This window comes from Carettochelys insculpta, chromosome 18, assembly GCF_033958435.1.
Source record: "Carettochelys insculpta isolate YL-2023 chromosome 18, ASM3395843v1, whole genome shotgun sequence".
In the NCBI taxonomy this organism is placed as follows: Eukaryota; Metazoa; Chordata; order Testudines; family Carettochelyidae; genus Carettochelys; species Carettochelys insculpta.
Genome location: NC_134154.1, coordinates 4629775 through 4655313, shown reverse-complemented (window position 1 = coordinate 4655313; position 25539 = coordinate 4629775). Strand labels below are relative to the sequence as shown.

Below are 25539 nucleotides of genomic sequence, written 5' to 3'. Positions count from 1 at the left end.
ACGCCGCTGCGCTCCGTGCCGCACGGTACAACACAAAGCCGAGGACGAAAGTCCGCGTGCACCAAACGAGCCCGGACCCAGCAGCGAACTACAACTCCCAGCATGCACGAGGCCAGCCGGCGCTCTACATAACGACTTCCATCCGGGTCCTTTTCTTGCTGTTGGCGAGTCGTCGCCATTACAGGAGAGAAGCCGCGGTAGCTGTGAGAGCGGCGCCGAGGAGCCCGCGGTGCCTGGGCGGCGCCGACCACCCCCCACCGCAGCCAGTGCCGGGCCCCGCGGGGCTCCCCGTCCAGTCGCCGCCCCCCCCCCCCCCCCCCCGGAGCCCCGCAGGCCCGGCCCGGCCCGGCCTCCGCCCGACTCTTCCCCCTGTTTAAGCGGAGCAGCGAGAAAATGTCGCCATGAAGCAGGCCGAGTCCGCGCTGCGTCGCCCCTGCCGGTCCCCCTCGCGGGCCATGAGCCTGGGCCCCCGTCGCCTCCCGTCCTGCCCACCAGCTCAGAGCCGCTGCCTTCCCCTCACCTGCGCCGCCGGGGCGCCCGTTGATGCTGCAGAGCGCGGCCTCCGCCACCGACATGGACAAGAGCAGTCCCTGCGGCTCCGGTCTCCCCGGCTCCTCTACCGGCAGCAAAGGGCAGCAGACCCGCTCCGCCTCGGCCGGCCCAGCCGGTGGGGAGTCTAAGCCCAAAGGCGGTAAGGGCCGGGCCGGGCCTGGGGAAGGGGGCTGCGCTGATAGCCTAGGCTGGCAGGTGCTTAGCCCGCAGAGGGGCTGGGGGGCATGGTCTTGGGCTGACAGTGGGGCTGTAGGTCGCAGCCCCTGTGGTGTCGATCCACTGTTGTTACCATCTGACAGGATACAAGGGTTACTGTGTCATGAGTTGCTGAACGTGCTGCTTCTCAGCCCTTAACGTACTAGGCCTTTCTGGTAGCCTTGGAGAGGTGAAGAATGGGAGTCCTGCCTTGCCCTGCCACTGTTAGTCAGTGGGGTTCTTCTCTCCCCTGTGGGTGGTCACTAAATCAGCTCTGCACCATGGGGGGGGGAGGGAAGACGTGTAAGAAAACTTATGCTCACGTTTATTTGTGCAACACACAAATGGGCACTTGCTTCTCTTGTCAGTTGAGCCTCTCATAAGCACTAAGTTCAGAGTTGATGGTTTTTAAAAAATAAATTAACATACTGTGAGTCACTGGCCTTACAATATCCTGCTCAGCATAAATTTCAAGGCAATATTCCCCCTAAATAACATTCTTATGTGTTGATAATAGAAGAGTGTGCATGCCAAGGTGGCATGTCCTGAAGTGGAATTCTGCCTTTTGAATGGCTGCTTCCTTCCTAGACTATCTAAGCAAATTGCAACTTGATGCTCCATGGGGCAGGGGCAGTATCTTAAGAACTGATGGAAACGTTGGGACTTGCCCAAGCTTAATATTAGAAAAGTTTGTTCCAAGCCCTTCCAAAAGTCAGGAATAATAAATCCTCTTCCCTTGGCCTAACTACAAGATGAGGGGTGTCATAGTTGTTTGGAGGACTGAATTCTATTCATATATTTAATGGAACAGGGTCTAAACATAGCATTATGGTACCTCTATTGAGCAGTCTATTGTGGATTGAGTACTTTTGGCAGGAGGCTTGTACTAGCATCAAAATTAGAAGTGGAAATTGAATATTACTGTTAATTATTCAATACCACTAGGTGGAAGAACAGGTTTTATTATTAGGACCATTATTATTTCTGACCTTTTGTTTTTCTCCTTTCTGTTTCTCTGTTTGTGCCTGCCCTCCCTGCCCCAAGGTTTCCTTTCTGTTACTGTGCAGCAACTCTTTGTTCTGTCTTCCAAGGGGGAACATGTCCACTCCTTTCCCCATTTCGCTTGCTAAAAGAGGAGCAGTAAAGTAACTTTGTAACTGAGTTAAGAGGTAGAGCAACTATGTTTCGTTTCAGGCAGTTTACAGACTTCAGAAAGGTAACCCTTATTAGTTTAGATTTGGATTACATTTTAAAAGTTTTCTTTGCAGCCTTGAGTGCTTAAAACCTTTTAAAATTAGTTTATTCTCTAATCTGTAATAAAGATACGTCAGGGAGGCTGGATCCATTCTGCAGGCCATGTGTATGACACACCTGCACTCTAGTATTAAAGGCATCCTATGCGAACATATAGTAGTTAGGCTAACTGAAATGTTTGTTATTGCACTTAGCTTCTCTCCCTGATGGTTTGTAAAATATCCTCTGTATCGTGTATGTTTGTGCTGCATTATTTTAAATCAAGAGCCTCTGATTGTGAGAATTAAGTCAAAAATAGCTCTTTACCCACATCTGAAAAATGAAGTGGATTTTTTTAAAGCTTAAATGTCACCAACATTGATTGGAAATCGAGCTTTGTCATCTTTTTTGCTTCTGAAAATGTCACTTGATGTGACCAGTTGAAAAAGTGGGATTGACCTTGTAAAAGACTAGGGTATTCTAACTAGTGTGAATGCAGCCTTCTGAAATGTATACATAATGCTCCCCTGTCTGGAGAGTGGGTGGCTCCTCTCAAATCTAAAGATAGAACGCATCATATTTCTTATCTATCATTCAGGTAGTTGAAGTAAAACAGTAATTATTAGAAATGAGCCCTGCTTCATTAAAATGAGCTGGTTACAGGGTAACACTTAGAAGACTATTTTTGAAAGCATTAGTCATTAGACTGGAACTAAGAGGAGAGCTTATGAAGTGGGAATGTTTGTTTCCCAACCTATAGTGAAGGGTTGGGAAACAATTGCATATAAGTACTTTTAAAAACAAAAAAAAAACCCAGCTTAATCATAAAAATTACTTTTGGAGGGTGGGGGTAGGGACAGGAACTGTGGTGTGTGTGTGTTTTTTTTTTTGGATTAAAGCAGTAAATTAATCCTGAATTAATTTTGGGCTTCATACAGCTAGATAAGTCCCTTTTGTAGAAGCAGTCGTAGAATGTATTTCATAGCAACCTAAAATTCTTAACTGAGGCATATCAGGGAAGAAAGATAAGTGGGTAGCAGATATATTGCCTGCCAAAACAACTGGATGAAAAGCCCCTTTTCTATAGCTGTGGGGAAATAGGCAACCGTGTCTAAAATGAGATTTTGCAGAGGAGAAAAACAAGACATCCATACAGTTTCTCTGCCTTTAAATCTTTCTTCTCATTTCACTCTTGTTTTACTACAATCCTGGTGGTACTTAATTGTCTTGGTAATTTACATGCAGATCATCCTGAAGAAGGGGAGAAACTGCCTGTAACCAGTAAAGTGAAGAAAAGGTGTTTGGCTTCTTTACCACTCAGGATTTCTTGGTTAAAAAGCATAGAACTAAGGATTTCTTTCCTATGAGGAAAAAGTGATGCCCCGCTGTCATCTATCATGCTTTATAGCCAGGTTGAAGGGGTATAATGTGATAGGAATGTTCTGGTATAAGTTGACTGACAATTTAATCTTCACAGTGCCTGTAACTTTGTGTTTGCTGTATCAAGGTGGAAAACTTCCTCACTGTAAATTGCAAGGGAATATTACTGCCACACATGACAAGAAGTAATCTGACCCAGTTTAAAGAGACAGGCTGTACAAGGGCCCAAGACAGCTGTGTTGATAGACTTGCTTTGGCTTAGTAGTTCAATGCTTATAATATGTGCTGTGGTTGGAGATGGAAGAAAGCTGTTCAGTGATGGACTTCAGTTCTATTGGATTTGACATATAGACATTCTTAAAGTTAACAGAAAATGGCTAATTTGAATCAAACCCAGTAGTTTGTTCCAATCAATTATCAGAGAGGTAGCCGTGTTAGTCTGTAGCTTCGAGAACAAGAAGAAGTCTTGTGGCACCTTATAAACTAACAGATATTTTGGAGCATAAGCTTTTGTGAGCAAAGACCCATTTCATCAGATGCATCTGATGAAGTGGGTCTTTGCCCATGAAAGCTTATGCTCCAAAATATGTTAGTCTGTAAGGTGCTGCAAGACTTCTTGTTGTTCCAATCAATATATTTCAGGCCTGGTTACACCCTGAAAATGTAGCTGCCAATGGGTGTGCTTCTCCAGATAATACTCTGCCCAGAAGGTGTCAGGGTGACTTGAAGTTTCTCCCATGTGTGTTCACTGTAACTGCATCAGTGATACTGATAGTAGGAACTCTCTTTTGAGTTTTCAGTAGTAGGTCAAGTGCATAACTAGTTCTGTCAGTAAACAATGACAGAGTGGTTGCATAATACCTCTGAAAGTTTCCCTGGCATTTCTTTACTAATGATGGAGCAAGAGAAGGGCAGTAATTGATGTAATCTGAAAGGTGTTTGGCTTTAGTATTAACTTTGAACTAATTTGAATATCTTTTATTGTAAGATTGTCATTGTTGTTTTTGTTAGTCTTCAGAGTACTACATTTCTGCTGTTTTGTTTTATGTATGAGATCAGTTACTATAAATGTGCATTTGGGTTGCTCTTGAGCTCTGTAGCTCTAGTAATTAATGAAGTGAAAAGAGCAAGGGTGGAAGACAGTCTTCATTTAACCTTGGTAGCTAATATGATCTTAAAATATGGAAGCGGTTAGCTGCAAAAGACTTGTATAGCATCTTGAGTGATGAAAGAGAGAAGGCTTCCACTTCCTGGTATGTGGATGTAGAAGGAACTGATGTTCTGTTGTTGCTATTTGGAGGCATTTGATTTCTCAAAGCATTTGATGTAGTGTTCATAAAATATTTCGGGGAGGGATGGTATTGTCAATTGTGGGCTTATGAAATGGAATAAAATTAGGGCTTAATTTTTGGCTGTTTAATGAAACAAATGCATCAAGTGGCATGATTAGGATAATGCATAGGGTAATAGATTACCATGTTTGGATTCAACCTGACTTTACATTTAATTTATTGGAACTTTAGGGGGAAGTGCTTTCTAATAGTATGGAGTGGTCCTATGCAGTAGTCATGGAAGCATTAGCAACTTGTGTATACGTTTAGGATATCCAGCTAACTTTTGACACTTCCATTCTTGTGGGCTTTAGTATTAAAGCCACTGCTTAGTGCTTGCTGCTAGCATTTTCTGTGTTAAAATGACAACCATGTGCTCAGCACTCACTAGGCAAACAATCCCTGCCTGCGGGTTTTGGGATTTACTGAGTAAAACACAGATTAGATAAATGCACTCGGGGGACCACAGGTGATGTTTTGAAGTGGATTGTCATTTTGTGGGCTTTATGGAAGGGCGTGGGTGGCAGGGTGGGTGGTGTACGGTCCTAAGCCCAGGGTGAAAGAAAGCAAAGGAGAAGAGGAAATAGGCTGACAGTCTGCATAATAGAGTGATATGGAGATCCAGAGTCAGATACATGCAGGCATGATAAACCTTTTACATATTCTACATGGACACTTACATAATCAATTAAAGGCATCTAGGATACAAAATAGACACCTGAAGATATGTCAGCATTCAACTGCTGCAGTAATTAAATTCCTTTTTTGTTGACATTATGCCTCTTGTGACTAAAGTGAGCATTCTCACAAGGAGTCCTTGCAATGACTATATTGTATGTGCAGGAGATTGTGAGAAGGCTTTTGAAAACCAGTAACAGTGTGAACAATAGTGTCTACACCAATGCTCTATTGCCCTAACTACATCAACATTGACTCTGCACCTCTTAAATCCACATTGTAGGCTTATGTTGGCAAGAGTAAAATTTTAGGAGAGCTCTGGATAAGTCAGTATTGTTTTGCTGTAGGCAGGTAGGAAGATGATCCAAGCCAAATGCTGTCCTTTCTTAAAGGCACAAATGATAGCTACTAGAAAAGCAAAGGAGCTTGAGTTTGACCTGTTTTCTCTTTTTCAGATGGAAAGAATGCAAATGGATCCAAACAGCGTTACAATCGTAAAAGAGAAACTTCATATTCAAAAAATGAGAACTTTTCCACCCAGCCCCGTCGCCCCAATTCACAGAAAAGCAAAGCTTTTAACAAGATGCCCCCACAGAGAGGGGGCCCCAGTGGCAGTAGCAAACTTATTAGTTCTTGTAATGGTGGAAGACGAGATGAGGTGAGAATCACAATGCCGTGTCTGCAGATCTTTCTCATGGGACAAGAGGATCACTGACCTGCTAGTTAGGGTTCTTGTTCCTCTCCTGGGCTGGGAAGGGAAAGAAACCTGAGGTAGTAATACTGCTGAGATGCCAGATTGAGTGAGATCATAACTTCACAGCATACGAGAAAAGGGTGCTCTTTGGGATCAGATTTCTTCACTGGTCTTCCTATTGAAATTAACTGTGAAGTACAGTCTAAGGAATGGGTTTATACATGGGCCATATACATATTGTGAAGCACAGGTCCTTGAAAACCTCTAGTAATACAGTTCCAAGTTGTTAAATGTGGGACGTGTACATCCAACAACTTGTGTACTCTGATTCCTGTGTCATGGAATGTTTAGCAAAGTAGTATGACTAGCCTTGATGTGATCTAGTGAGGAATAAAGGCACACCGGCAATCCTTTCATGCTGAGGCCCAGTGTAGGTGGTCTGCCCCTTGGCATATATGACCATATTACTTGTAGATTAAATTACTAATTTTAAAAATGGTACCTCACATTCATTTACTTTATATTTTTGAGTTCTAGTTTGATCCATTTCTGCTCTATGGAAACTACTTTAAAATCATGAGACCTCTGGAATGATTTAAAACTTTCAGTACTGTCTCTTTAAAGGAGTATTGTCATTTTAAAATAGCTTTTGTTATCCATATCTCTCTTTAAAAACTAGTTGCTTAGGATTATAAAAAGAAATCACTTTTTCCATACATAGGCTGCTTTTACACTTCTGTTTGTACATTGGAAAGAGTACTCAGTCGTAACTTTGAAGTTCCTTTGGATTTCTAATACTGCAATATTTGATACTCAGACATGGAGTAGGAAAGGTGAGTAGGTGGGATAAAGCAGTTCTCTGTATACCATTGAAAGGGACTGGACTTGTGTTTGTACAGATAGGTTGCTGTGTACCAATTCCCAGTGAATTCTAATCAGAACTTTGTGTGTGTGTTTTTTTTTTTTTTTTTTTTTTTTTTTTTTGTTTTATTTACTAGGTAGCAGAGGTTCAACGGGCAGAGTTCAGCCCTGCCCAATTCTCTGGTCCAAAGAAGATTAATCTGAACCACTTATTGAACTTCACCTTTGAACCCCGTGGCCAAGCAGGTCATTTTGATGGGAATGGGCATGGCAACTGGGGGAAAAGGAACAAATGGGGACACAAACCCTTCAACAAAGAGCTTTTTCTACAGGCCAAGTGAGTGGAAGATCATCAGGGCTCCTAGACATTCTCAAAACAGAACTCTTAAGGCAGCATTTCCCATGCTGGGTTGCTACACTGTTTAATGAAGTTGCCAGTACTGGCTTAGACATGCAGGGGTCCAGGGCCAAAGCTGATGCCTGAGCCCCACCACCCATGGTTGAATCCAAAGTCCAAGGGCTTCAGCCCTGGGCAGTGGGTCTCAGGTTACAGGCCCCCTGCCAGGGGCTGAACCCCTGGGCTTTGCTTGTTTTCTCTCTTCCTCACACCTTGCCCCAGGGGCTCAGTGGTGAGAGGCAACAGGGTTTGGCTGGGCTCAGGCTTTGGTCTCCCTTGCTGGGATTGTATAATTGTTATTGCCCAGAAGGGGTTGCATACAGTTAAGTTTGAGAATCCCTGCCTAAGGAAACGCGTATTCCCTCTAAGTGACTGAGTCAGAGAAGTAAATATTTAATTATGCTGAGTTTTGTAGTGTGTTTTTTGTATTCGTTACTGAAATCCTGCTTGCATAGTATATACGGGGTGAAGTATGTTCTTTCCCTGATTATATAAAAGGATATATTCTTACTGAAATAAAATGAAGGACGTGCCCTTAAATGAACTGAGTGTGAAATATGGAAAGGATAACACCCACTTCTGCTCAACCACCACCTGTAAAATGTAATATACCCTGTGGGATCCAGACAGATCAGTGGTGCCTTTCCCACTGAAGTAACTTATTTCCTTTCTAGCTCAAGTAATGTGTTGTAAGTGAACTTAATCTGCCTTTGTATACTGAGAAGGTGCTCCTTTTGGGGTTTAAAAAAAATTAACAGGTGCATAGTAATAGTTACTCATCTTTATAATTAAAGGTGACTTGTAAGCTTTTTAACTTGTACTTTAGACGTATGTGTTGAATGCATGTGTAATTAAGATGGACTCATCTCAAGATGTATGAATGGTTTTATCTCTAATTTGGGGCAGATTGAACATTTTCTGTATCTGGTCATCACCTTTTTTAATCATGAAAAGTACAGCTAGAATTGTTCTATGATTAATATGTGAATTTGCTTTATATTTGTATATAGATTTATTCTGACACTTGAATAATATTCAGTATCCTGCCTTGTTTCGATTTCAGTGATTTCCTTTATGAAAACTTTCCTCTGCATAAATTCCCTTTTGTTTAGACTGAACTCAGAAAAGAACTCCCAGCAGGATAGCCAATCTGCAGGGAGAACTGTGTCCAGAGAACATGCTGCATGTGAATGTAGCCACATTAGCCTCTCTGATGGTGACTGCTGGCATTGGTCAGCCTAGATGCCAAGTCTCTTCACATACCTGGTGTATGGGTGCGCTGGGAGTTCTTGGGTACTACTGAGTTGGTTTCTTTTGAAGTTTAATTCAAAAGCTGCTTCTGGTGTCACCTGGACAGTTGGAACAGGTGATTATGGTGCCTTTATGTCTTCCATCCAGCTGCCAGTTTGTGGTGTCTGAAGAGCAAGACTACACAGTGAATTTTGCTGACCCGGATACCTTGGTCAACTGGGACTTTGTGGAGCAGGTGGTCAGTATTGATGGGAATGGGTTTAAAGAACTTGTTTCACTTCATCCATATGCCTCAAAATAGTACTTACCTATTGCTCTAGTTAACTTTTTTGGTTTTTTTTGGACATACTGTGAATTTAGTTGCCATCTAGTCTCATACCTCTCAGTATTGCATCAGTGACATGGAGCATTTGATAAGGAATTACTTCTGGAAGACACTGTATGAGACAGGAGCTTAATGCTGCCAAAGACTTATGAGGAAGGTCTTTTCCTCCCTCCTTTGTAGATGGAAATTGATTAGGAATATTAAATGTTTGATGCTTTTTCATAGCATTGTGTAGAAATATTGCCAGCCTTCTGACAAGGTCACAGTATGGAGTTGATGAAAGCATGCTTTGTAAATACCTTTAGAGGCTCTTATCCTGTGGCTGGACAAACATATTTTGCCTCAGGACAAAAAAAATGTAGCTACCCGAAGCACCTCAGGATTCCAGCCAGTTCTAGAAAATGATGCTCTTTGAATATACTCTTTCTATGATGCAGAACATGCATTTGGGAGGGAGGTATGTTTACTGTTATCCTGTGCTTAATGCTTATGTGTAAATTCATACATGCACACTCCCCTAATAGTCTGAAAGAGATTACGTCTACACTTCTTAAGAAGCATTTCTCCAGTCTCTTCTGTTGTTGTTAATTAGAAATTTAGGTCCCATTGATGTCATTAAGGGGAGATGCAGAGAAGTTTACTTGTGTAATTAGGTTTAAAATCATTAAGGTGACACCAAGAAGTCCACTGTTATCTGTAGAATTAGTTGCTTTCAGATGACATTAGTAGCCCTGAATATGGGTGTCAGTGAACGCATGAAAAGGGAAATTAATTTGTGATACTAAGCATTGTATACTGAAGAGTCTGATACCTTATAAATGGCTCTACAGACAACCCTATGCAAATATTAAAAATCTTGTTTCTGCTAAACCATGTGAACAGTTTCTTGGTGGCTGCTGGAATCTACTCTCCCTGCCCTCTTGGGAAGTTCCCAGTCTGTGTTGGCTAAATTTCTACTCTCTAGAAAAAGTGACACCTTAAATTGGGAATTTCTTGCAAATATTTAGTGTAATTAACATTTGTATTATGCTTCTGTTATGTCTGTTCAGCGAATTTGTAGCCATGAAGTGCCCTCCTGCCCAATATGCCTATATCCACCTACTGCAGCTAAGATCACCCGTTGTGGGCATATCTTTTGCTGGGCATGCATTCTGCACTATCTGTCTCTGAGTGAGAGAACCTGGAGTAAATGTCCCATCTGTTATGGCTCTATTCACAAGAAGGATCTCAAGAGGTAAGACTTACAGGCAATTCAAATTCCTTCATCTTTCTGTAAAGATAATTCTTGCTACTTAGTTTGTTCTTGTGTTGCAGTGTTGTTGCTATGGAAACGCGCCAGTATGCAATTGGTGACATCATTACAATGCAGCTAATGAGAAGGGAGAAAAGCGTTTTGGTAGCACTGCCCAAATCCAAGTGGGTAAAGGTAGAGCAGCCCATTCATCTTGGAGGTGAGTGTTCATAAAGACTCTCTTGGAACACTGGCTGCATGTATGACTAAAACTTGAATGTGCAAGCTGGTTGCCAAGGGAAGCTTTAGATTCATTTTATATGTGGCTCATAAAAAAATATTTTTAAGTACAAGGATTGAATTACTTTTATATACCATTTGTGTTAACTACCATCTCTTAAATGACTAAAAATGGGGTAGAAGGCCGCAAACTCCCTTCCATAAGTTTGCGTCAGTATATTGTATTCCTCTCTAGTTGGTGTACTGCAAGGCCTGCCATCCCAGAATAATTTACACAATAAGTGAACTTCCAGTATTTCATAGCTACTCATAAATCTTTGCAAAACTCACTTCTTTTTGGTGGTCTCTCTGTGTTCCCCATATGTTTTGTTTTGTTTTTTTTTCTCTTGAGCCCATGGCTCAGCAGCAAAATGAATTTAAGATCTGTCTTATTTTGGAGTTCAGGGTAGATTATTGCAGAGATGGTGATGTGTGTAGTAGTGAAGCAGCATATGTATGACTGGAAATCTGTAAAAGCACTAATAAATAAGATAGTGATACAACATGTGTAACTGGTGATAAGTTCTCCATATTATCTCTATTATCCTATTTGTGCCTCTGTGGTCTTTCAACCAATGCTATGAGGAAATAATTTTAAGTTTTGTCCTAAAGGTCAATTTCTCAACATAGGATCCTGGAGAGTAGAATTAATTTGAGTTGTTTGTCTTAGGTATTTAGAAGGTATGATTGCACATGCATCAGTAACCGTGTGTGTGTGTGTGTGTGTGGGGGGGGGGGGGGGGGGGGGGAACATACAGCACCACAGTGACACTGTAACCATTCTTGACATTGGGATAACTGCAAACCCAGAAAAGTTTGCAATTTAAGAGAAATCCAAATATGATAGCATGTGCAAAATGCACATGCAACACTGTCCGCTGCCCTCCACCTTTAACTTTACCCATAGTGAGGCTATGAAATTGGGGTGAGTTGGGGATTTGGACAAATGAAGTTACCAAACATACTTTTAAAGTCTGTTTCTAATCTAGGATTTCAAATACTGAAATTAATACAGTAAAATCAATTTGGGGCAGAGAGCAAAAGAATTTTTTGATCAGTTTTAATCTTTAGGGTTGATAAATTTAAGATTGTTCCCTGGCCTCTGAATGAGCTCTGCCATCCTCCTGAGGTCCTCTGTCAAAATGAGGAGAGACCAGATTTGCCATTCCTGATGCTGTGAAAGGGGTTAAGGCAGGAAAAACCTTCTAGGCACAGCTTATTTCAGAGAGACCAAAGCGTGCACCTTTTTTTTTTTTTTTTTTTAAAAAAAAAAAAAGGCTCTTTTAGATTCCTCAAACATGAAGAGTCCCATTCTACAGGTATTTGTGACAACGTCACTAAAGCAAGGTGTGGAGATTCTTGCTGAATGTTTATGGAGACTATGAATCCCATAATTTGCTGTGGGGACTTGCAATAAACTGATCTTCTATCATAGTAACTTCTTGCCAACAACCTTGCTTATGCAGAAATCTAGTCTTCGTAGTAGACTAGCCAGAAAAGAGTAGGTGAGATTTTAATGAGTGGCTAAGTTGAAATTGGAACTTGCTGCATGTTGGTTGTCTACCAATGATGTTTTGCTGATATTCTTTTCCTGGCCAGATGAGCAGCACAGCCAATACTCTAAACTGCTTTTGGCATCCAAGGAGCAGGTGCTGCAGTGGGTGATCATGGAAGAGAAAGCAGCATTACTACGACAGTATGAGGAGGAAAAGCACACACCTGAGGCTTGTTTTATTGAGGCAGCTATGCGGGAACTGAAGGTGAGGACCCCAGGTTGTGGTGCATGTTAATGGTCCTTATGTTTTTAAATGAGGCCATGTAGCCAGTGTGGAGACTTCTGTTTTGTTTGAATTTTGAGAATTCTTCAAACCTGTCAACATAGAGATATGATAATTCAGTATCTGCTACAGTAATACTTTCTTTAAGAAAGGGGGTTTAATCTCAAATATTATTCCTTTGGAGTACTGAATACTAGCAAAGTATCTTGATATTGGTGATAAAAAGCAGAAGTGTCAATACTGAAAGGATGAACTACATACAGAACTCTGCCACCAGCTTCTGAATGGGGTCTTAACTAGAGAATTAGTTGTGGTGCCTGGCTCTCTTTGTGTCAGGAATAGCTAATTCTTGGGATAACAGTTCTTTTGTCTATAGAGAATCTTTAACCAAACCTGTAAGCTATTGCTTGTTTCAAAGCCAGTAAGTAGCAGATGGCCCACAGAGGTAATTTCTAAGTAAGCTGATGTCCCTTCCTTGCCTGGTAGCCTGTAATAAAGGGATCTTGATATATGGCATTCTGAAACACAAGGAGAGAATGGAAACATAATGTCAGTCTCCTGGACTAAATAAGAAACTGAAATGTGTTCTCTCTGTGGGGTGGCCTGTAGGATCGAGAGAAGGCTCTGTCTTCATCTGGCCAGAGTAGTGACAGTGATGTAGCAGGAGCCACAGCAGCAGTAGAAGAACTGGTTCTGATGGAGCACTCAATGGCCAGAGAGCCTGCAGCTTCCCAGGAGAATAAGGTGGGTTTTTGGTTCCCAGGACAAGCATAGTTAAAATCTAAATTTATCTTCTTAATAGCGCATAAGGTGAGCAGGCACCGAGGGATATCTACCTTTCTCAGAACATTATACTGAAGATCTTCTGAATGGGAGGATGTGCGTTGGATACTGACTCTACACTGTTTACTCTGTACCAGAGTGTTCCAGAATATCTTTCTGCATTTGATGATGAGATGGTGGAAGCCCAATCTAATTTTGGGAGCTCCTTTCCTCTTACTCTGGAAGTAGAAGAGGAACCACCACCTGAGGTGGATGCTGTGGAAGTAGCAGATGTAAAGCCTACAGTGGAGACTAGTCCAACAGATAGTAACTGCCAGGAATCTAAAGTTACAACCAGCAGTGGACACCTGAGCAACAGCTCACCTTTTTACTATTTCTATCAAGGTTAGTGGAATGGAGTCTGGTAACATTCACCAAAAAAGTGCCCCAAAGGAGGCAGTTTGTATCTTCAGTGGATTTATGAGCTTTTGTTAATTAATCCCTATGAAAGAACTTCTTCACACAAGGAAGGCTAAACTTTTTTTTTCTTAACTTTTTAATGTTTGAGACTCCGGTAGAAGAAATAGCTTTGGGAAATCTAGTTTGATTGGAGTTAAGGATGAGTTGGAAATGAAGTGACAAGTGACTTTCTTCCTGTCTAGCGGAGGATGGACAGTGTATGTATCTTCACCCTGTGAATGTTCGCTGTCTTGTTCGGGAGTATGGTAGCCTGGAAAATAGTCCAGAGAAGCTCACTGCAGCTGTAGTGGAGATTACTGGCTATTCTATGACTGAGGTAAATGTTACAACTTTCCCTTGTATTATCAATCCATGGTTCTTTTTTCAGGGAGGGCAGTTGAGAGCTGATACGATTGTATTAGGGAATGAGTAATTTATAGTGGCTGTCAAGCAATTTCTAATACTTACTGAAGCACTCTTTTCCAGACTAAGGGTAGGGTTGGGATCCCCTTTTCTTGTAAAGCACCTTTGGGAACAGTGATGCTTGTAACAGACTCCCCTGAATTGATTGGCTTCATTGGTGTTGCTTTTATTTCTTCCCAAGCATAAATGCATAGGGCATATTTGGTATAACAGTTTCCAAGAACAGGTGGGAGAATTTCAAGCTGTGGGTGGCATTAATGTCCTGTCCTAAAAAGCAGATAACGTGGTTGTGAAGGAAGGGACTTAGTTGGATGTCTCTGGGTTCTGATGCAACTAGATACCTAATACTGTGTCTTGTCTTTCAGGATGTACGACAGCGCCATCGTTACCTGTGTCACTTGCCTCTCACCTGCGAGTTCAGTATCTGTGAACTAGCCCTGAAGCCGCCTGTCATATCCAAGGAGACCCTTGAGACATTTTCTGGTTAGTGCTTTCATTCCTTTTATGAATAAGGATGATGCCTTGAAACCATGAAGAGCTGGGAAGGAGGGGTCACGCTGAGGGCAAATGGATAACAGGAGTGTAGAAGGCTGGCTTGTTCCTCAGTCTCACAAGTTCAGAATTATCCCAGCTAGAATTAGGGATTGCCCTGTTCAGGCTGAGGAATGCCTTTGACTTGTCTGCAAGTTATTGTTTGTGTTTGTTTTTTTTTTTTTTTAAACTTGTTTTGAGAGTGAATTTCCAGTGGAGTATGGAAACTATACTAATTGTCATTGGATAAGTTAATCAAGTAGTGTTTCCAATATGGAAAAAAGCATTGCCAAATATTAGCTTTTACCTGATATTCTGTGCTTTGTGGGTCTCTTAGATGACATTGAAAAGAGAAAACGCCTGCGTCAGAAAAAAGCTCGTGATGAGAGGCGTCGGGAACGCAGAATTGAGATGGAGGAGAATAAGAAGCAGGGCAAGTGTAAGTCTGTCTTTAGACGCAACTGATGGGGTTCTGCTTCTCAGATCTCTCCCCTTCCCATTGTTTGAAGGGTATTTGGGGGGTTAATATATTAGGCTAAAGTTTGGAAGACTGCCACAATTAATATGTATTCACTTGTAAGCTTGCTGCACCATATATGATGAGATGAGGCATTAGCTAGGTCAAAGTGTTTACAGAAACTGCACGGCTAACGTACTTATGTACCATACCTAGCCTACTGAAGCTGAATGTTTTGGGGCTTGCCATGGAAAGAATGCACTGTATCAGTGTTACTCCCTGTAGTCTGTCTCTCTAACTCCAAAGTAACCTTTTCAACCGGAAGGGTGAAAGAGGGACAGACACCTGCATAGGGATTATCTCTATCCAGCAGCAAGTCTTTATTTGGGTTTTTTAGGAAAAGATCACTCCTGAATCCCCTGAAACAATGTTACACCTGCACACCAGTGACTCACTACCCCATATTAAGCAATGGTGTTAGCCAGAAATAAGTTTTTTCTAATTTCTCTTTAGATCCAGAGGTGCACATTGCTTTAGAGAACTTGCAGCAGTTTCCTGCCTTTAACTCTTGCTCAGGAGAACTCACCAGCAGTGAAAACCAGAGCTCTTCTTTGTCCCTTCTTGGTAGAAGTTCTCTTTCTCCCGCAGGTGAGAGAAGTGGGCAAATGCATAGATGAATTGTAGTCCTTCTCTCAGGCTTTTTGACTCCCTCTGCTGGCCAGAGAACATTTTTGCATTTGTGGTAAATCCAAAAGTTGAAGACCTAAACGAAAATATCTCCTCCATATGTTTTTTGCCTGTCTTCCCCATGTCTTGTCTGAATCCTGGGTCCAAGCATTACATTGGAGCCACCACTTATAAAAAGCCTCATATTGGAGGAAAGGGAACAGCTACTTTCAGAAAAGGGAGGAGCTGGGAAGGGTTTAACTGTACAATTCTGCCGTGGTGAACCACCATTTATTTTTCTTTTGTGTATTGTAACCTGAAACCCGCTACCTTTGGCATTCCATAAGAGGATGTGTTTTCCTTTGTTAGTTCTGAGAAGGATCAGGTCCAAAGACTCCACTTCCCCAAAGGAGTCTCCTCTTTGATCTCCTTCCAGCACTCAAGGACTGTCTTGGGTTTCTTGCTCTTAAAAAGTGTCCTTGTATTAAAGTCTTGGGCCTGTCTGTATAAGATGCCGAATAGCAGAGGAGGAAACAAGTAGGTATTGAGCTAAATGATGGGCTATAATACATTAGTTTACTTGGTTGGTCCCATCTTCTTTCCTCTGTTTCACAAATGTGGGATTTTGCTGATGTAATTAGCTTTCTTATTAATTTACAGAATCTTGTCCCCACAGAATCTGACTCAACTTCATTGTCAACTACTGCCAGCCTGTCTAGCCCATCACTCTGTATTGGGAGCCTGGAAGAAGAGTCTCCTTTTCTTTCCTTTGCCCAGGTAAATAATCTTCTCTTGAAAGTAGCATATGTAACAGCTTCCAGCTGACTCTCCTGCTTGCTGTTTCCTTGTGGGTCTGAAGTTTGACCTTAAAGCACAGTCCTAGCGGCTAAAATGGAAGGATCCCACCTTTCTGCAGTTGATCAATGATAATGTTTGGCAGAAGACCCATAATGCTAGGTAATGTCCTGTATTTTGGCTTGAAGGTTGTCGTATTGTGGCTTTAAGGCTATATTATAGAAACTGCCTGGATTTCTTTACAATTTCATAGGGGGTGTCAGGGGAATACCAATAGATAAGCCTTGATCTGCTTTCTTATTTAAACATTTTCCTCCATGCTTGGTAGATGCTGAGGGTTGGAAAAGCAAAGCCAGAAATGTGGCCCAAAGCTGCTTCAAACACCAGAGGTAAGGAAATGCTTCTTTTGAAACCCTACCTCAAGTGTGGTGTGGTTTTTGTTTTGTTTTTTAAATTTAGGGCCCTAAGAAATTCAATCTATTCTGCTAAATTTCATGGCCAAAAGACTTTAAAATTTATCACTTTTTTTCACAACTTCAGATGTCTGGTCTTGACCCAAAACGGGATCATGATGGGGACGGGTGGCAAAATTTGTTGAGGAATGGCCTGCAAGACTGCCATCTCCAGCTCTGAAGGTGGGAGCCTCCCAGCTGTTAGTGGAGATTCTGGGAGGCAGCAGTAGGGAGGATAATCCCCAGTGCTGTTGGGAGAACCTCAGCCAGGGGTTCCTACTTTGTAGTCCATGCCAGGGACAGATTAAGGCAGGAGCCCAAGGAAAAATGGGTGTCCAAGCTCTGGAAGAAACCGTAGGACAGATACCCCTACCAGATCTCACTGAACAGCTACATGGGAAGAAGCAGCAGGTCCCAGATGGAGTGGCTTAGGAGAGAATATCTGCCCCTAATTATATTGTATAATTTCAGGTGTAATGCTTACTGAATAAAAGCTCTGCCAAACTCAGTTAATTTTGATCAATTTCAGCCACAGAGTTCTTTAAATTTCACTATTTTAGCCATGCAAATCTGGAATTTCAGGGTGTATTTGCAGTAGCCTTGGCACAAAAGGAGGTGTATTTATGGAGGCAAGGGGCGTTGTGGTACTGCTACCCTTCTGTGTTGCTGCTGGTGGCAGCATCTGCCTTCAGAGCTCAGCAGCTGGCAAGAGGCAAGCTTCTGGGTAGCAGTCCAGTCTGAAGGCAGAGCTGCTTCCAGCAGTAACATAGAAAAAAGGATGACAGTACAGCAACAAACCCACCTCTCCACAACTCCTGTTTGGGTCAGGAGGACCTCCAATTTGAGAAATGCTCCCTGGTGAAATCTGTTTAGTATAAGGTAAAGGTGCACACAACAGGTGGCATGGTCTTGATGCATTTTTTATGGCTGTGAAACTAGTAGGGCTCTAGTAATCTGTGGCATTTCTAGAAATTTTCTTCCTTCCAGATGAGAACACTCTGGCCCCTCCTGCTCCAGTGGATAGTGATGGAGAGAGTGACACCTCTGACCGTATGCCTGTGCCCAGCTTCCAGAATTCCTTTAGCCAAGCTATTGAGGCAGCCTTCCTAAAGTTGGACAAGCCGTCCACAGCTGATCTGCTCTCTGGTAAGAGCAAACCAGACTTCTGTTGGTGACATACTACCAGGCATGGCCCCTGATACATAGAGTCTGTGCTCCCCAGTGCACAGAGGCCATAAAAGCCCTACTAAGTGACTGGGCAAGTTTCCCCCCATGCTGGCACTCTGCAAGGCATGGGTGTCCAACCTTTTGGCTTGCCTGGGCCGCACTGAGTGAAGAGGAATTGTCTTGGGCTGCATATAAAATATATAATGTATATAAATCACATAATAATGTTAAAAGTTCACAATCTTGTGGGGCCGCAGGTTGGACATGCCTGCCATAAGGCTTATATGGTGTCCTAGCTAAATCCTTGTGTAGCAGTGCAGCAGTATGTTGGGGATGGAACTGTAACAACACTAGAACTGTTCTGAGCAGTTCCAGGTTGTGGAGCTCTGAGGAAGGAGCTAAGTTAGAGTGGGAGTTGCACTAGCCTCCAAAAGCCTCATAGGCAGAGTAGTGGTTTATAACTGTATTTACCCTTTCTCTTCCTTGGTTGCACCTGAGTTGGATCTGAGTGGTACAGCACACAACTGTATCTTCATTATTTCTCCCACACCCTTTTCTGCTGGCTTCTCCCTATGTGCAAGGATTGGTGTTCTCTGGCAAGTAGGCCTAGCTCACCCCAAAGTGACTCTTTGGCCCCTGGCACTCCAGCAGTGAATTCTGCAGCCAACTCTAGTCCATGCAGAAGTTCCAAACAAATTCATGGCTGGACACATTCTTTGAAACAGATGTGTATCAGTTCAGAACACTAGTCCTTATGTTCCGTTTAATGCTGCTATCAAATTTGGAGCTAATGTATAGACTGTATATTGATGAGCCATAGCAGTTAAAACTGTTTGGGCAGTGGGAAGGAAATGCACTTTGTATTTCTAACCCCTATGAAGTCTAAAGCGATCCTTTAGAGGTGAGCTACTCTACCACTTGCTACCCAGACTTTGCTTGCGTCCAGCAACGATGGATAAGCGTGCTAGTTCAGAGCTACTAAAACAAGAACAATAAAGAGTTCATGCTGCCTGACTATTTCAAACTCTAGTGGACTCTGGAAAACAACTTATCACACTGTCTACTTCAGTCTTGGGCAGCTTCATCTGTAGCCACCATAAAGGCTAGTAATGCAGTTCAAACAGTCCTGAATGCCTTATGTGGCAAATTTGCCATGAAAATAGAGTTCTGGGTACCTACATTGAAACTAACTCTCCTCCCCAACTTAGTCATGAAATAGGAAAATCACTGAAGCTGGTGAGATGTCTGGCCTAAGAAAAAAAAATAATTTTCTCTTACAGAAGAAAAGGGAGGCAAGAAAAGAAAGAAGCAGAAGCAGAAGCTGCTGTTTAGCACCTCAATTGTCCACACAAAGTGATGCTGCTGTCTAAAAGTTCTGTCTCCTGGTTTTCACTTGCTTTTTGTTTTGCTGCTATAGTTAAGTATTTAAGCTTGACCAGACTAAATGTTTCTAGGCCTTGAGGGAAGAAGATGACTATAGATATCACTTTTAAATTTAGCTCATGCAATTGGTTTATACCAAAATTAAAGTATTAAGAGAAACTGAACCTGGCAACCTGTAGCCAAGGTTTCCAGTTTATGCCAAGTGTTTTTTGGACCCATCAGCTGTTTAAATGTGCTTACTGCTGTCATTAGCACTCCTAATTTGTTGGAAAGTGGTTTTTCTCAGAAAAGGCAGAGAATCTATACTGTCCCTCTCTGTGTGTACAGAAGGAACAGTACAAGATTGGACAGTAGGTACAGTTTGCTGTAAAGCACAATCCTTTTTCTTAGCAAGTGCAGTTCACCTGTTCAAAATGGGCAATAGTGAGAAGTTCCTGGTTCAAGATCATAGTAGAAAGGAGGGTTTTTACTTGTCAAAATGACAATAGTATTTACAAACTCCTTCTGTGCCTAAGCATTAGCCCTAAGGTGGGAGTCAAGTAGATCCTTATTACCAAGATCAAGTTACAATTCATTCTGAAGTGCAGAGTCCAGAATGTGTGTCAGGGAATGACTGTACATTACAGTACAAAGCAGTTATCACCATGTTAACATGTGTGCTACGATGGCAATATTTAGCCAACATAAGTCTAACAATTTTTGCCTGTGTGATCTTGAGTAAACCACTCTAGAGCTTTTCATAACTAGGCTGCATGGTTTCAGAGATCAACAGCATTGGAATCAGAGGAAGAGGTGATACCTGAAATCTGCAGAATTGTTCCCCTCACTAGGAAGCTGTCTTTTGAGGACAGGGAACCTCATTCTGCTTTTTGCAGGGATGCAAGTTGAATTGTATTAAGCTCATCTTACTATATACAACCCCCCCCCCCCCACTTCTTTGGGTGTGGTCTCATTCTGCACTGCCTGTGGGTTAATTTGAAGTTAATGAGCTAAGTGGTGTGGGTTTTCATTAAATAAAATGAACGGTAGATGTTATGTACCAGCAACAGCAAACAGTTGCAATAAATCATATGCACAACTGGTATTAGTGGTGGGGGAGATGTCCTCTGCTGTAGTCTAACCTACTTGTTAAAATTTCATTTGGAGAGACAGTTTAATAACTTTACAGGTAGGCTGAGCAGCTGCTACTTGAAAAGAGGGTTCCTTTGGGAGCCAGTTGGTAAAGGGGAAGAATATAGCTGTGCTCTATAGCTTTTGCTATGTCTTTGCAACAGTAGGTCTGGGAGGTTCTTATTTTTTATTTCTTAACTATCAGGCATGTTAAGTCTTGCTGAGGTTTTTGTTCCTTTTCAATATGCTAAAATCCTGGGCAGTGAGACTTTCAGCCTTAAGAGGAAGAGGTTGAATTCTTAATGTGCTGTAAGTTCTGAATAAGAACTACACCTGCCCCTTTCTGGCCAATCTAATACAGTCAACCCTCAATTTCTAACAGACAGAGAGAGGGGTGAGTATCCTGTTTAAACCCAAAAGTCTGTTACAGCTGAGGCCTTACTGCCCCCCCCCCCCCCCCGCCAGGCACCCCCAGTCCCCACCCAACTTAAAGAAAAAAAAAAAAAAAAGTCTTGTACCCTGTCATGTTGGCTAAGGGTGGTTGATGGACCTCCATGAATTTATCTAGTTCCTTTTTATACCCAGTTATAGGCATAGCTTTCCTAGCATGCTTTGGCAGCATTCTACAGGTATCCTGTGGTGGAATTCTTCACACATGCCCCTTTAAAAACCGAAGATGCACTCTAGAACTTTAAGTTTTTGATGGCTTAGGTCTGGTGGTATGAGCATAACACTTCCTCCACACCAGTTAGTTTATAAAACTCTTGCCCCCTTGAGTCATCTTTTCCACTCCTGAGAAGTCCCAATCCTATTAATTTCTCAGATTTTTTTTGCCCTTTCTGAATCTCTTCCACTACCAGTTCCTTTTGTTCTGAACTAAGGCTGAAAGCAAGCTTCCAAGAATGCTTCACATCTTGTAAGGCAACAACCATCCACTCTAGGCCTTCCTCTGCAATCTATTTAACACTAACTAGGTGTATCTTCATTTGACAAAGGAAACTGGTTTTGTTCAGGACTCCACTGAAAAATCATATTACTTGCTCTTGCAGGTAAATCAGTGTTGTGTGGAATTGTTGTGCTCTGGAGTGAAGTGAGGAGCTGAACTAGTTGGAAAACTTTCAGAACTTACCTTTTAACATGCCCTGTTCTTCCCTCCTATTAATATCTTAAGCTAGGGTTGTAATACCCTGTAGAGCTGGTTTTTGAGGTTGTCTTACTAATGTGAAGACCCCATAGATTGCAGGGCTCATCAGACCAGCAGCAATAGCACATTATTCATACTGCTGCGTAAATTCACATGAAAAAAACACAACCATGCTTCAGTCAAAACCCTGAGGTAGGTATTCAAGTAGCTTCTCTACTGAAAACATTAACTACAGAAGCAAGTAGGACATGCTACTCTAACAGCTCTTAGAGGATAGTTTCACCTTTTTAAAAAAAAAGTTGATCCCCATGATGGGTGTAGTGGAGGTAGGGCTTAACTTCAGTTTAAGGTATGTTTAAAAATAACTACTCTATCATGCACATATGCCTAATTAGAGCTTGCTTCAGTCACCTGTAACAAACAGCACCAACCCACCACCCTTCCTCTGCCATAGAACTTTTGAAACCCACTGTTCTGTTTTCCCCCTCTTGGTTTAAAGAGCCACTCTCACTTATATAAGTTCAAGTGTAATTTTAAAGCTCCTGCACAGTGACCTTACAAGAAAGCAATACATTTATCCTTTATTTTCACAAATATGCTTAAGGAAATGCCTTCATTTGCTCAGCATAGGGCAGAAACCCCAGAACATGTTTTATTGGGTAGTTCTCATTGTTTCAGAAGGCCCTCCATTAGTTTCATCTTCAGTCCATCTCTGCATACTCTTCCTCATCTCCATCCCCACTTTGAGACTGCTCATCCTCCACTTTGTTAAGGCAACAGCTTAACAGGGATTGCTGGATGGACCGTCTTTCCTCTACAACAAGGAGTGTGAGGCACACAATGAAATTATTTAACATGGTTTCAGGGCAAGGAGTACACATTCACATAGCTTCCCTGGCTCAGACTACAAGCTCAACCAGAATGAGAAGTGACATGCACATCTGGGGCAACCATATTCCCCTACATTAAATTTAGGACACAGGAGTGGGTGGAGAGTATCCTGGCTCAAATGGCAGTGGTTGCCCTGTGGTGGCTTCGTCACTGCTGGGTGGGGAGGTGTGCCCTGGTGGTGGGGGAAACAGTCTACAGGCCTGTGGGTGGCCTCCCCCAGCCATGAAGAGCTAGAAGCATGCTATTCTGGTTCCCAGCTCTTGCAAGCAGCAGGGAGCCAGCACCAGCAGCACTTTGTCAGTTTCCCAGCTCCTGAAAGAGGTGGGGAGTCAGGAGCCATGCACAGCTGTGCTGCTCTAGTTCCCACCTTTCACAAGTGGTGCAAAGCTAGATGCAGCCTCACCTGTCTGGTTCTTGGCTCATGTGACTGGTAGGGAGCTGAGTGCAGTAGTGCCTTGTCAGTTTCCCAGCTCCCGCAAGTAGGGGAAGCCAGGTGGCAGCCATGCCTGTGCAGCTCCCCCAAGTTGTGGGGACCCTAGAACTGCAAGGCAGCTGTGCCCATGTGCTCCTAGCAGCAGCACAAATACAGGACAATTAGCCCCTTTGTTAAAATAAAATGGAATGTCTTCCTAAATGTCACACCTAAAATGGGACAGATGGTCACAATCACAACACCAACTCCTGCAAATCCATGCCTAAAGAGGTCCTTTTTTGGAAGGTAAGAATGGAGCAGCTGCTTACCTTCACTAGTACAATTTTTCAGTTGCAGCAGTAGCTGTTGCCTATTGTACTGAACTAGAAACTTCTGACATGTTCTTATTGTTCCTGTTGAAGAAATAAGGGAACAAGTTCTGTATATTAGAGGACTGAAGCAAATTAAATTCAAAGTATTTCTCAATGCTACTATATTTTATTTTTCCTGTTCAGCCAGAAAGTAGGAGTGTTATATGTCAAACAGCAACCCCCTTCCAGGCCTTAGTATTTGCTACAGAAATAGCAAGTTCTTGCTGTTCTGCCCTCACTCTCTCTCCAGCCTTCTGACCTTGTTTGAAATTTCTTGACAGACACACATTTGCCCAAGCTTGTAAATTGCAGCTGTGCCAGCTACCATGTTACAACACTTGATTAAAACAGCTCCCTGATGATAGGGTGTTCAAATGTGATTGGGGTAGTGGGCTCTTTTGCTGTAAATACTGAATTCCTACAGGCCAGGAAAAGTGTCACACCTGCAAAGGGGTTTATGTTTAAAAATATATGAACAGATGGGCTTTTTGATTCTGCTGAGTTATTTACTAGAGACTGTAATGAGGACAGGGAAAAAAAAGTCTTAGCTTTTACATTACCTCCTAGCTAAAGCTGTTAAAAGTGAGTTTATGCTTGCCTCAAGTAGGCATTACATGGGCTCAGTCTCGTAACTGGAAAAGTGTTAACAGGGCTCTTCATGCCTCTCTAATTACAAGATTAGTAAAAAGCTCAGGCTCTTGAACTTCTGAGGTGGCTGCATGGGGAAGAATTAGAAAACCTTACCTCCAACATGTAGTGTATTGAAGAAACAGGAATAACGCTGGTTCCTGTTTTCTAAGTAAGTGATAAAGGGAAGAGCTGACCAGAGGAGCCTATAGAAGTCTTTTCGGCAACGCAAGAGAACTATGCCTGTATAAGCATTGAGGTATTTCACTGGGCAGAAAAAACAGCTGATTAGAACAAAATCTTTAATTGCTCCACTTGAACATTAGCTTCTACTTCAGAAATCCTGGTTTATACACAGAATCACCTCTCTTACACTGCCACAGTTCCAAGTAGTAACAGATAGCCGATGTAGTTTGTGTAGAAGCAAAGGCCTGTATGTCCTATAGAACTAATTCTGCATATTTTCTGACCCTGCAGCCACAAAATAAAAAAACTGTAGGAAGTTAGGCATGGGTAGGGAATATGCTGATGCCCCCCCAACCTCATTACTTAGCAGCCACTCCCCTCCAGCTAGGAGGACGTGTAGGACAACTACTGCATTTTCATCGGGGATGATTGCTCGAGAAAATTGCCACGAGCAAACGGGCGGGATCAATTCCAGACCCCGGGCAGTGCTTTGGAAACCGGGTCTGAAGCCCATTCCGGAGCGGTCGGAGATCAAGCTTAGCACAACGGGGCTGTCCAAAAATAACGTATTTGCGGGCGATACGCCCCGCGCCCTACAGACAGCGATTTAGGGGCAACCCCCGAGCCCGTCTCCCCGCAGTACTGTACTCCCAGAAAAGACGTGCAGCCCCGCCTGCTAGCCTGGCCAGGGGCCGGCAGAGACCTGAGAAGGCAATGGAACAGCACGCCAGGCCATAGTCCCCATGGGTCCGGGCAATGGCATCCTTCGCCGCCGCGCCCACCGCCCGCTCGTCGATGCACTGGCGGCAGCGGGGGTCTTCGGAGACGATCTCACACAACAGGTACCTGCAACGCACGACACTCGTGAGGGGGGAAGGGTAGCGGCCCGCACAGCAGAGGACGCGGCCTAGCCCACGCTCACCTGTGCTTGAACCTCACCATCTCCTCGGCCGGCTCGGCAGCACAGCGCCCGACGCGCAGCTCAGCCAATGGAGTGTCGTCTCAGGGCTCTTCAGCCAATCGTCATTCAGAAGGGGAGGGGACGCAACCCCGCGCCCTGCAGCTGCGTAGCCCACGTGCGCGTTTGCGTGCGTGCGCGCAGCTCGTCCTGGGTGTCTTGCTGCAACGCGGGGGCGGGGTGCGCGCGCGCGCGCGCGGCTGACGGCAGATTGCTGTTGGCGCGGCCGGCACGTAGCGTAGCCCGTTTACACCTTCCCCCCTGACCAGCTACTGCGGGGTCTCGCAGCACGGCCTCAGCTTTCCTGCTCAGCGTCAGCCCCGCACGGGGGCAGCAAAGCGTCGCGCAGCGCCCTTAGGCTCGCGGTTCCCACTCTGGCCGGGGCACGGCGGGCTGCTCAGCTGGCTCTAGTGGGTTCCCGTCCGAGTGAGCTCGGGCCGGGCCCCCGGTCTCCTCATCGGCCCCTGGGCCCACCTCTGCCCCTGCGTCCCCTCCCTCGGTCCTCAACTGCCCCCTAGTCCCCTTCCCTTGCCCCAGCCAGGCCTCCTCCTTTGGGCCCT

At 43.4% G+C, this 25539-nt stretch overlaps 2 protein-coding genes across 4 annotated transcripts; one reads left to right on the top strand and one right to left on the bottom strand.

Annotated features, from left to right (window-relative positions):
* Positions 1-156: 156 nt before the first annotated feature.
* On the top strand, positions 157-20364 carry RNF10 (ring finger protein 10). 2 transcript variants are annotated; one of them, XM_075013251.1, is made up of 17 exons: positions 157-691; positions 5825-6027; positions 7062-7261; positions 8720-8810; positions 9947-10131; positions 10212-10348; positions 12007-12167; positions 12795-12929; positions 13106-13352; positions 13610-13743; positions 14195-14312; positions 14698-14799; positions 15331-15465; positions 16160-16260; positions 16607-16667; positions 17700-17876; positions 19178-20364. In XM_075013251.1, exons 1-17 carry the CDS (start codon positions 544-546, stop codon positions 19252-19254), a joined length of 2412 nt encoding a protein of 803 aa, XP_074869352.1. In that variant the 5' UTR covers positions 157-543; the 3' UTR covers positions 19255-20364. The 2 variants fall into 2 exon arrangements, with proteins under 2 accessions (XP_074869352.1, XP_074869353.1); XM_075013252.1 differs by having other exon boundaries at positions 158-691; positions 17718-17876.
* POP5 (POP5 homolog, ribonuclease P/MRP subunit) lies at positions 20194-25022 on the bottom strand. Of its 2 annotated transcripts, XM_075013254.1 has the most exons (5): positions 24944-25021; positions 24725-24867; positions 23953-24102; positions 23167-23250; positions 20194-22348 (listed from the first exon to the last, which is right to left on the bottom strand). In XM_075013254.1, exons 1-5 carry the CDS (start codon positions 24961-24963, stop codon positions 22236-22238), a joined length of 510 nt encoding a protein of 169 aa, XP_074869355.1. In that variant the 5' UTR covers positions 24964-25021; the 3' UTR covers positions 20194-22235. The 2 variants fall into 2 exon arrangements, with proteins under 2 accessions (XP_074869355.1, XP_074869354.1); XM_075013253.1 differs by having other exon boundaries at positions 20194-23250; positions 24944-25022.
* Positions 25023-25539: the final 517 nt, after the last annotated feature.